We start from the raw sequence: 12218 nt of genomic DNA, 5'->3' as shown, positions 1-12218 counted from the left end.
TCACCAGCTGATTCTGTATTAGGCAACATGTTTTCTCTCTCTCTCTCTCTCTCTCCTGCCGGGGCGATGCTCATTATGGGCTCCCGCCCCTGGCCCACGCACCTGCTGCCTATCGGGATAATCACAAGGCCGATTTAAGACAGCAGCACTGTGTCACTCGTCGCTGGATCGTTGAGTTATCAGCGTCAGTCGCTCAGTAGATTGTAAATAAGGATCTGTGAGTTCGTTCCGTCTGTTCGCCTCTAACTATAATCTCTGTGTACAGATCTATCCCGGACCTTTCCCAGCCGGCCTGTCATCCCGTGGACGAGTGAGTGGATGGTGTTTCCCCAGTGTGGGGAGTGAAGAGAGAGAGCCTTTGGAGGGCGTCAGATTCCCGTCTTTTCCCTCACACACCCCGGAACCCTGGACCCCCCTCCCCTCCCTCCAGCACTTTGTAAATAGCATCACCTGGTGTTGTTGTGTAAATAAAATCTGTAAATCCTGTAAGGAGTCCCGGTCTGCGCCTGAGTCCGTTAACTGAAACCTGACACAAGGTGGTTAAAGTGACAAACTGCAGTCAGGTCCAGACCCCGATGAGGACCACGAGCATGCAGATGAGCTTCCCTGAGACGGTTTCTGACAGTTTTTGCAGAAATTCTTTGGTTATGCAAACCGATTGTTGCTGCAGCTGTCTGGGTGGCTGGTCTCCACCTGGTCGACCATCCTGGAGGTGAACATGCTGGATGTGGAGGTCCTGGACTGGTGTGGTTACATGTGGTCTGCGATTGTGAGGCCGGTTGATGTACGGCCAAATTCTCTGAAACACCTTTGAAGATGGCTTATGGCAGAGAAATGAACGTTCATTTCACAGGCAACAGTTCTGGTTGACATTCCTGCAGTCAGCATGCCAATGGCACGCTCCCTCAAAAGCTGCGACATCTGTAGCATTGTGCTGTGTGATCAAACTGCATATTTCAGAGTGGGCTTTTATTGTGGGCAGTCTCAGGCACACCTGTGCGATATTCATGCTGTCCAATCAGCACACCTGTGAGGTGGGATGGATGATCTCGGCGAACGAGAAGTTCTCACTAACACAGATTTAGACAGATTTGTGAACAATATTTGACAGTCATGGCTTCTTTGTGTTTGTAGAAAATGTTTCAGATCTTTAAGTTCAGCTCATGGAAAATGGGAGCAAAAACAAAAGTTTGCGTTAATATTTTTGTTCATTGTATGTAGAAATATTCCATACACTTTATGCAATACTTGTCTTTAACCCACTGTATTAAATATGGAAGTGAGCATTTCAATCACACCTTGACTGACTGTCAGATATTTACCTGCATTTCTCTTTCACCACAGATATGGTTCTACACCAACAGCATCTTTGAAAATGCTGGAATTCCAGCTCCAGAGATCCAGTATACCACAGCAGGAACAGGAATTATAGAGATCATTGCTGGACTCATTGGGGTAAGCATACAAATTAGAATTCATGCAATTATATAGCAGTTGATGTTACCTTTGTATTAGTGTTGTATTGCATTTTATTTCCACAAAAACAGATATTCATCATGTACAGAACTGAAATCAGGAAGTGATTTTGGGGCCAGCTTAGCTTAAAGGAGGGAAGCAGAGAGAAACACCTTGCCTAGCTGTTTCCATTGTTGCAAAATATTTTGAGTGCTCGAGTTTATCAGAAAAACACTATATAAGAATCAGTCCATCACATTAGGTACTAGTTTGCAACAGTGTCGATAGCAACAGCACCATCGTCCTCCAGTTGACACACACTGACTCACACTGCATTGCAGCAGACAAGGTGGCGCAAAGCTGAACACATGAACAGTAGCTGACAACAACACTGCAAATGCTGCTGCAAGTATTTATCAGACAAATGGTCAAATGGTGAAAATCCAGTTGTTGATAGGCCTTTATAGGTAATGTATATGAAACAGAAAATTTGGAATCACCAATTAACATAACACATCTCTGACCTGTGAAAGGAAGTAGGAGTGCATGAAGACTCCGTACAGAATGGCTCCAAAAAACTGGTGCATGCAATGGTGCTAACCAGTGCTAAGCAAGGAAGCAAGTTTATCATACTGCCCATATGTTAATGCGAATACACAGTCATCACATGATAGCATAATACTAATATTTGTTGTCTAAAAAGTCTTATGTCCAAAACTGAAACTGGAAACGTCTGAGAAAAGTTTACCAGCAACGTTATTTTTGTGCCACTATTCTGAGCGCACGTAAAAAATGTTTGCAGGTGCAAGTGTTGCATTTTGAGGAGAAATTTATTTTGAGCGAAGAAAAGCTGAATTTGAGCGAATAAACTTCATTGCTGCCTGCAAAAAATGTATTTCAGTGTTTGCTATTATCCACACACACACACAACAGCAGCCCCTCTCGCTCAGTTTTTGTATTTGCGCTCGCAATGTGTTGCTCGCGCTCTCAACATTTCTGCCTGTTCGCGTTCAACTCTTTGTGTACATCGTTATAGTTGTACCACAAAACCAGCCAATCACAGACTTGGATGCAAAAAAATCTGATTGGCTGTTTTGGTCTCCAATCAGCTCGAAATGACGAAATGCAATATCCCAGAATGCATTTGTCCAAAACTCAAACGAGGCAGTCGCGGAGGAACACAGAGGGGCGGAGTTTGAAATATTACTCTGTCTGAGTCACAAAATAAACTTTAAAGATATTTTCATGCGAGAATGTTTCTGTGTAAACTTCAAATATCTGCTCGATTCATCAGGACATCACATATTTGCACAAGTGCTCTGACGTTTTCGGAGATGCCTGTTACCCACCAGCTGACCGCACAGCTGGACTGGCCAAAGTTTTATGTTTGTTTGTTTTTGTAACAGTATAAACCAGGGGTGCTCAATACGTCGATCGCGATCGACCAGTCGATCGCAAAGGTAGTATTGGTAGATCGCATGGCATTAAAAAAAATAGATGCCAGCCTATCATCCATCCCGTCACTTGATTGATACAGGGAAGCCAGTCAGATGACAGCAGATTTTTTCTGACGCTTAGGTCGCTGCGCATGCGCAAACAGCGGCGCGAAGTGTAGTAAAACTGACAAGCTAGTCAGCGAGTTAACTCCAATTTTTAGCTCTCGGTTTTTTCTCTTAAACCTGGCCGTCAGCAGCTACTGTCCGGACTATGCATCCCTGGCTGATTCAATTCAGTGCAAGTCATCAGAGTAAACTCAGGTAATGACAAAAAATTTACATAGTTAATTGTGTTGTGAAATATTGGATATTGCGGTTATGCATGTATATACATTGTAGATATAAAGAATCCTCAATATATTTATAAATAAGTATATGTTTTGGATTTTTGTAGTGGGTAGATCATTTTGACTTGGTCATTTTATAAGTAGCTCACATGCGGAAAAAGTGTGAGCACCCCTGGTATAAACAATGAAAGGTGGTGGATTAGTCAATTGGTCATCATCAACTCTGGGCTGGACCAATTACAACCAGAGATGGGCAGTAACGCGTTACTTGTAACGCATTACTGTAATCTGATTACTTTTTTCAAGTAACGAGTAAAGTAAGGGATTACTATTGCAAAAACAGTAATTAGATTACCGTTACTTTCCCGTAGGAACGCTGCGTTACTGCGTTACTAAAACCGTGATTTTTCTGCGAGAATGTCTCAGGACAGTGACGTAAGCGAGTGCGCCGTTCGTGACAACAGCTGTGTGCAGATCAACAATGGATCATATATCGAGTGCAGAGAGAGTATGAGCGTGCAGCGTTTAAAGCGTGGAAGTACTGACCTTACTTTGAGTTTGATTCCATAAAAAGTGACAAAAACATTAGTGTCCGCTGTGCGTGGGAAGAAAACTTCTTTTTACAGCGAAAAAACCCCTAAACTTCCAACAAGCACCGAGTAGCTACGACGTAATGGGAAACTCACAGAGAAACTCGCGGATTCTTCCACTGACCGCGGCACACCTGCACCAGGGTAAACCTCCGCCTACCCCACTCCTGCTTTACAGGTGAAAATAGAGCAACAGGACCGCTGAGTCTTTGACTTTATTTATTTTCTGCTGTGTTTTACTTGCATCTATTTGAAAGACTGAGTGTAAACACAAAAATATTTTATTTTATGTGCTGGAATGTGCAGAAAATAGCTTTAAATGTTAAACTAATTTATTCCAGTCAGAGAATGTTGCAGATAATTAAATTTTTGCTTGATGCATAAAGTTAAAAGATTAAAACTAATAAAACAAGTTTTAAAAAGAGACTTTTCCATTTGATTACATTTTGTATGATGGATTATGCAGAAAAAGTAGAATTGGGCTGAAAGATCTATCGCTCTATCACCTCTTCAGGTTGTAAATCGTGTTTTTAAAAAGTAACTAAGTAACTAAGCAATTAATTACTTTTGAAAATAAGTAATCAGTAAAGTAACTGGATTACTTTCTGGGGGAAGTAATCAGTAATTAGTTACTGATTACTTTTTTCAAGTAACTTGACCAACACTGATTAACACATCCGTATTGAGGGGAAGAGGAACAGTTTGTGTGGTACTTCAGCTACAATGAAAAAGACACAAAGCTGGAGTTATTCTGTGTTTTTGCTGCACAGCTGTTTCTTCTTCTCTCATTCTCTCCCCTCCCTCTCCTGTTGTTACTTCAGTCATGAAACTGATCAAAGATCACAAGTCCCGTCTCTCTTGTTTATCGCCCACTTTGCGCCAGAAAGAGGAAACCAGTGGATGTCGCGCTGAACAACAGCAGCACGTTTAAGCTTGATCAGCTGTTGTTAGAATTGATTTAATATTACTTTCTAGTATCAGCGGATGTTTGCTGGAAACAGCCAATCAGATTTTTTTGCATCCAAGTCTGTGATTGGCTGGTTTTGTGGCACAAATATAACGGTGTACAGAAAGTTGAGCGCACACGGGCAGAAATGTTGAGAGCGCGAGAAACACGTTGTGAGCGAGCGCAAATGCAAAAACTGAGCGAGAGGGGCTGCTGTTGTGTGTGTGTGTGTGTGGATAATAGCAAACACTGCAATACACTTTTTGCACGCAGCAATGAATTTTGTTCATTCAAATTTAGTTTTTCTTCGCTCAAAGTAAATTTCTCCTCAAAATGCAAAACTTGCACCTGCAAACATTTTTTACATGCGCTCAGAATAGTGGCACAAAAATAACGCCATAGGTTCCTTAACAACTCAAATGATGTTGCATTTAAGTTGGAACAAAAACAGATTGTCACAGTGGTGCAAATGGATGATTGGCTCCACAAGTTCTTTCATGCTGCTTCTGACATTTGGTTAACTGAGGAGTGACATCATTCCAAGTCCTAACATTCAGCTTCCAGCAAAAGGAACGAAGCCCTGATCAGCAACAGCATGTTTTTTTGTTGTTGTCGTCATTTTCCCCCCTATGGTACCAAAGTATCCTGTATATTAGCATCAAATGTGAAACTCTAGTATTGCGACACACCTAACGACCATCCAAACTGCTATTTTAAACATCATCATTAGCCCATTGACTCTGTATTTCTAAGGTGAGCTAGGCTAGTGCTTCTCATTTTGTATGCTAAGTTGGTGTAAACACACCTTGAGTCGAAACACAAACACATGTGTTCCACTCAGTAGTGTCTAATAAAGCATCTGTCTCTCCTTATTGAGTGTTTTACTATAGAGAAGCTGGGCCGCAGGCCTCTCATGATTGGGGGTTTTGCTATGATGGGTATCTGCAGTACTGGGATAACACTGGCCCTCATTTTACAGGTAAGTGTGTGTGTGTGTGTGTGTGTGTGTGTGTGTGTGTGTGTGTGTGTGTGTGTGTGTGTGTGTGTGTGTGTGTGTGTGTGTGTGTGTGTGTGTGTGTGTGAGAGAGAGAGAATACATATTTAAAGCAGTGTTTAACAAAAAGACTCATTTTCGCTTAGAGAAGCTACATAAATACTGTCAGACTTCTTCAATGTTCTGCTGTTTGTTCTCATTGCAGGCTCATTTGTCATTCATGCGCTACATCAGTGTCTGCTGTGTGGTGGGCATTATTGCTGGCTTCTGTATTGGCCCAGGCAAGTTGCTTTATACTGCATGTTAAAGGACTGGTTCATTTAAATGACAACTATTAACAGATTTACCTGTTCAAAGTATTATTTTGGTGTGGTTATCACATGATGTCGACAGAAGCAAAAAACGAAAAAATCAAAACATAAGAGCCAAAAAACAAACTAGTTGATGCATCAAAGCGGTGGCTGCCTGCAAAAATCTAACTGCTGCCCATTTCATATTTGACAGTGATTAAATGGTTTTAACCCCCTCAGGCTCAAGTTTTTTGTTGCTAATGCACAACCAAGTCCTGCAGTGGTAAAAGAAACTCATAAAATATGTATGTGGGGTAATCAGGTTGTTAGTTTTTAACTGTTGGAAATCGGCAACGCCTGCCTGGAGAGGGTTAATATCAAGTAGACAACATTATGTCAGCAGGCATGGCATTCATACAGCTACAGGCGAAACGATTTTCTTTTTCCCACATGTTTTAGAAACCTTTGGAATTTTTGGTATGTTTAATATCCATTTAAACGCGTGTGTTTGGAAACTGGAATCTTTTACTAGCCAGGATTTGTGGATGGGTTATATGTGAACTATTGCTGGGCAGAGCCATGAACAATAGTGTGTTTAGCAGAGGTGTGGACTCGAGTCAGACTCGAGTCATTAATTTTATGACTTTAGACTTGACTTGAAAAAATGTTCTAAGACTTGTGACTTGACTTGGACTTTTACACCAATGACTTGGGACTTGAATTGGACTTGAACCGGTTTACTTGAAAAGACTTGATATTTTACCCCAAATATAAAATTTAACATGCATATTATATAGAGATTGAAAATGTGACGTCATTCACGGGTAGAACCGCAAAGGATTCTGGGAACTCGTGGCAAGCGGTACTAGCGCACGCAGGCTTTCAATTAAAATCAGTTATACAGCGATAAAAAGAAACACAAAAATGTCAAGAAGCCGTTGTATTATTAACTGCAATAGCCGGTCGCATGACAGCCACGGGAAGCCGACGGGTAAAGAGATCGGTTGTTATCGGATTACGTCGTTGAAGAGAAATTGTTCATGTTTCCGAAGTAACAAAGACGCGACTGGATTGCAGCCATTCAAAGACCAAATATAACGTCCCAGAACACTCCAGCTCACAGGTTAGTCTGCTCCAAGCATTTACACGAAGGTCAGTGTTTTTTAGTAGTTAGTACGTCACTTTTCTTAACATAATTGGTGATATAGGTTACAAGCAAGAACAGAAATTGTCGCGCTATGCTCCTTTATTTATTGTGCATAAATAGTGAATTGTCCTGACACAATATTGCGTTTCGCTTCTGTTATTATGGTACACTGACAAAAACATATACTTTTATTCACAGGATAAAACAGGTTTTTTGTATCACTAATTGCCCAGTACGATTACAGCATACAGTATTATTGTCACTGCTACATTTCTGTGATGCTACCAGAAATTATTTCCACTACTAATTAATTACCGTTGAGCTCAAAGGTCCTATTAATAAACGGTTAATGAATGTGTATTTATGAGGACGATTTGTGAGACTGGTAAACTTATGATACGTACGATGGTCTTTCGTTCTACACGGTGCATTTCAAGGTCCTGCACCCATCCGTCGGTAAACTGTACCTGGGCTTGTTGCAGTGACCGGAAGTTACTAAACTTCATGAGTGTATGCACTCACTCCAAGAACCGTATAATTATAAATATGCATATAAATATGCTACGATGAGATAGCTGACTTCATCTAACTAGCAAATGTTGTCCAGGCTACGTTGGTGATGCAGTTTTTTTTAAATGATATTTTAAAAAAAAATCATTTATTTATGTATGATATTTTTGTCATGCGATTTTAAAGCCGGTCCTACAACCGCATCCAAGAATAACATGCAGCTTATCTCAGAACTGTCGGTGAAAATTATTCTTGGAGCTAGGTTTAATTGAGCTGCATTTTAAAGAGGTGCAATTTCACAATTTGTGTATATTTTCTAAGTTCACTATTTTGTCATGTGTTGAGAAAAACACAGATTTTAAAATTACATGGTCTAATATTTACATTTAGCATAACTGCAACATTATTTTTTCGTTTGTTTTTTTTAAAGACTCGAAAGGACTTGAAATTCAAAATTTCAGACTTGTGACTTGACTCGGACTTTTACACCAGTGACTTGAGACTTGACTCTGACTTGCCTGACATTACTTGAGACTTGAGGATAAAGACTTGAGACTTACTTGAGACTTGCAAAACAATGACTTGGTCCCACCTCTGGTGTTTAGAGACTCGTGCATGATCTCAGATAAACAGACTATCACTGATTGCTGCTAAAAGAGTTTTAAGAGTTATATAAACCAGAATGTAATTTAAGCTTTTGTACAGGTGGATGACAATAGTTTCTAGAGTAGTAAACAGGTGAGTGTAGTCTGCTCTGATTGCAGCTGATGTGTGATGTTATTCTTTTGTAACCTGTGAGTTGCAGGAGGTTTGGGTTGCTCTGTGTAGTGGTTGAACAGCACCCTCTGCAGGTCATGCCTTTAAAAATTTGTCTCTAATTTGTCTCTGAAAATCTTTTGTACTGCAGCTCTAGTTACATTTTCATTTATTCAGACATTTAAAAGTTTAATAAATGCAATTATTTATAAAAGTGATATGCATTCAAATGTTCTAATTTGAAGTTCCCTGACTGTATATTTGACTCTAGGTTCTAGGACCTTCTGTAAGAGAGACAAATAAAGCCGTTTTTACTGACTATAACAGTTAAATATTAATGATATGCATTCTTTGACACGTTTCTCGTGTCCATATGCGGATTTTTAGGCCCAAAGGCTGTATTGGTACGAGAGATGATAAATGAACATGTATTATAAAATCATGAACATAAATAATATAATTGCTTGCACACACCCTGTTAATCTGCACATTAGTTTTGCCATAAAAACTATCTGTTATCTCTGTGTTTCCTCTGGATGCTCCGGCTTCATCCAGGTGCATGTTATAAAGCTGCATATGGATGTAAGGTGGACAAAGTGCCTTATCCTGATCAATAATTGGAGCTATAGGATGAAGAACTTTGGAACTAGAGACCAAAAGAGTCAGATTGTGTTTGTTACTTATAAATTGTCTCAAATGTGAGACTAAATGACTTGTGAACACTATGAAGTCGCTGCGAGAGCATCCAACAGCAATGTGTGACTGATGTTTGGTAAGTCCTGTCTTTTTCCTGTTGCAGCTGGAGTGCCGTTTCTGGTCACGGCAGAGTTGTTTAAACAATCTCACCGACCTGCAGCCTACATCATAGGAGGCTCACTCAACTGGTTGTCCAACTTCACTGTGGGATTCGTCTTCCCATTCTTACAGGTAGAAGCTATACACGGTCGTGGATTTCTTTACAAACGTAGTATGCAGAGAACTGATTGATGTAGTCCTCGAGTACCCACTTATCCAGGATCCAGTTTAGGTCTTTATGCTTTTAATAGATTCCTTAAGAATCTATTAAAAGCATAAAGTCAGGGAGCTGTTAAATCAGGGGGAGCACACAGGATGGAATAGAGCAGCTGTCAGTGACAGCAGACAGGATACTGGTGAAGCCACTAACAGCATGTGGAGGAGACCGGGGTAGTTCTAGGTTTCAAAGTGCTTCGCCTACATCGATCCTGCTAAATGAAGACAGAAGGACACCGGTGCAGTCGTGAGCTGATGTGCTGCTGGCTGAGCTCGACTTCAGAACTAATGCTCAGTTTGCATAATGGGAGTAATGCAGTGTTACGCTTTGTTTTATCTCCCTCAAGTCGATATATCACTGTGAATGCCTCAGAAATCCTTCTCAGTTTCTTACTCCCTGTAGTCCAAGGAAACGTCAGAGTGTAAGAGTAACTACCTATTCTGACATACACAATGTCAGTTTACTCAAAGTGACATGGGTCACCTTTGATTTAAAACCAATTGTCCTTTTCTTTCTTTCTTCCATTTACCTGCAACACCAACCACCAGATGTCAGCCGGAGCTTACTGTTATTTAGTGTTTGCCACCATTTGTGCATCTGTTGCCGTCTATGTCTACATTGTGATCCCAGAGACCAAAAACAAGACCTTCATGGAAATCAGCCAGATGTTCTCGAAGAAAGAAGCAGTCTTAGAGACCCAGAGTCTGATCCATGTTGACCAGCTAAAGCTGCGGAAGCTGAATGGCTACGGTGGTCTAGAACATGCTTCGGTGGAGTTTGACAGCTCTTTGTCTGTACCTTAACTCAGACTTCACAGCCAATTCATTCCTTTGGTATGTACATTGTAACAAAACAACACCTCACCTGTACCCAGTGTGCTATAGCTGAGTGAAGTTATTCTGTCAACTGAATATTTATATCCAAGATTTGTAAGAAAATTTACTTCATGGGTGCTAATTCAAAAGTATTACTCTGGGAGCATGGTGACATCACAGGACTATACATATAGTGAAACAGCCAGACAGGTTGGAAACAATCAACCTGTATGGTACGCAGACTTAAGACAAATGTCATTACATTTGAAAAACCCATTTCCTCTTTGGCCTGCTGTAATGGACCAGATCTGCCTATGGAACGGACTGTAACTCCCAACAACCCTAGTTTGATAATTGGGTAAGAAAATAGACGAGAGTGTTATACAGAGTTTCAATGGTTGTTCTACACTAAAATACTAGTTTCAGTTTCCCTGAGGTACATTAGGTAAGTGCCCTTGTTCTATCTCGACCCAGCAAATAAATATGTTTTTATGTCAGTCATGATTTCAACCTTGATTATCTTGGTGAGTACGGTGCTATGAAAAATGTTAGCAGTGATGTGCACAACTGCAAGAAATTGTAACCACAACTGTACTTAAAAAAATAATAACCGTTTTAATTATGTTGTCTGTGGAAGGGAAAGTATTTTCATGAAAAACTAAAATACAAATGACCTCTGGGGTCATGGAAAAACAGGTCATTTTCAAATAAAGCCCAGCTAGTAATTCTTCTGAAAGGTAAACTTCATTTCTCTCCTCACTGTAACCAGTCATTTTGGGTTCTACACTTAACCAAAATACAAGTGAAAAAATAATTGTCCCAGAAGGAGCTCAGACACCAGCTGTTTGTCCCTTTTGTGTGTCATTTTACATTTTTTGGGTTTAAGCAGCTGATGGTTGTTTAGGTTGTTAGTTTCTTACAACTGACAAGTTCATATTCTGTTTAGTCAGCATTAGCATGTGGAATGGGAAGCAATTAATTAGATAAGATCTTTGTTGGGACAAAGAAAACATGAGAGGATGAGATTGACCCAGCTTTATAGAAATAATAAATATTAAACAAATTGTTATTTCTTTGATCATGAAAAACCTCAGATGCTGTGGATACTGTTACTGCTACTGCACTTTTATGTATATTTTAAAAGATGCTTACTGCAGACAGTTTGGGTGGTAAATTCTGTAAATTGGCTTTTTAGCCAGCATGAGTGAAATGAAATCGGACATGCACAGAATAAACTGTCTTCCTTTCAGTAGGAAACAAGAGCTTGTAGACACAACAGCCTGTAAGAAACGGGTTGTGCACAGTACCACACACAGTACATGACAGAAATACATCTTTTTTTAATCTTTTGTAGTCAGTAAGTCACAATCTAAGAAATCCAAATAACAAACTGCATGTTGTTAAATGTCACCATTTGTTCCATATGTATATTACCTGATGTTAAACATGATGTTTTCTCAAGTTGGTCCTGATATTTTAGACTGTGTCATTACGCTGTGCTGGTTGAATTGTTTTGCAAAGTCTGCTAAAATATAATTTATACAGAAAGTGAAACAGTTTAAATACATGAAAATGTGTACATAAGTCTAAAAGTTGTGAATTGTCAAAAGATAACTACATAAATGAAGTCCTATACCACTGTGCTTTCTGTGTTTTCATTACCAAGCATAGTTGACTGTCATGTTCCAGCAGCATTGTACAGTAATAAGAAAATTATGCTACTAACATATCTAAACTGTAGGAAAGACAAAAGAATCCAAGGCACTGGATTTTTTATTCACCCTCAAAAACACAAATCTAACTCCCTGCTGACCTCTAGTGGTCAGAAAAGAAGTGTCTGCTAGTCCAGTCTAACTGAAAAAACCATTCTTGTAAACAATGTAAACAATGCCAAAATTATGAACATTTACACATTTTAAA

At 39.8% G+C, this 12218-nt stretch overlaps 1 protein-coding gene across 1 annotated transcript in view; it reads left to right on the top strand.

The window, feature by feature from the left end:
- Positions 1 to 11926, top strand: part of slc2a15a (solute carrier family 2 member 15a) — a 38640-nt gene extending 26714 nt beyond the window's left edge. The window contains exons 8-12 of the mRNA XM_080868441.1: positions 1345 to 1455; positions 5652 to 5753; positions 5974 to 6049; positions 9271 to 9398; positions 10032 to 11926. Coding sequence (XP_080724567.1) covers positions 1345 to 1455; positions 5652 to 5753; positions 5974 to 6049; positions 9271 to 9398; positions 10032 to 10286 — 672 coding nt within the window. The 3' untranslated portion in view covers positions 10287 to 11926. The remainder of the gene's footprint in view (positions 1 to 1344; positions 1456 to 5651; positions 5754 to 5973; positions 6050 to 9270; positions 9399 to 10031) is intronic.
- Positions 11927 to 12218: the final 292 nt, after the last annotated feature.

Source organism: Rhamphochromis sp. 'chilingali', assembly GCF_963969265.1.
Source record: "Rhamphochromis sp. 'chilingali' genome assembly, chromosome: 20".
Lineage (NCBI taxonomy): Eukaryota > Metazoa > Chordata > Actinopteri > Cichliformes > Cichlidae > Rhamphochromis > Rhamphochromis sp. 'chilingali'.
The sequence above is the reverse complement of the archived record's forward strand: the minus strand, read 5'-3'. Positions and strand labels throughout refer to the sequence as shown.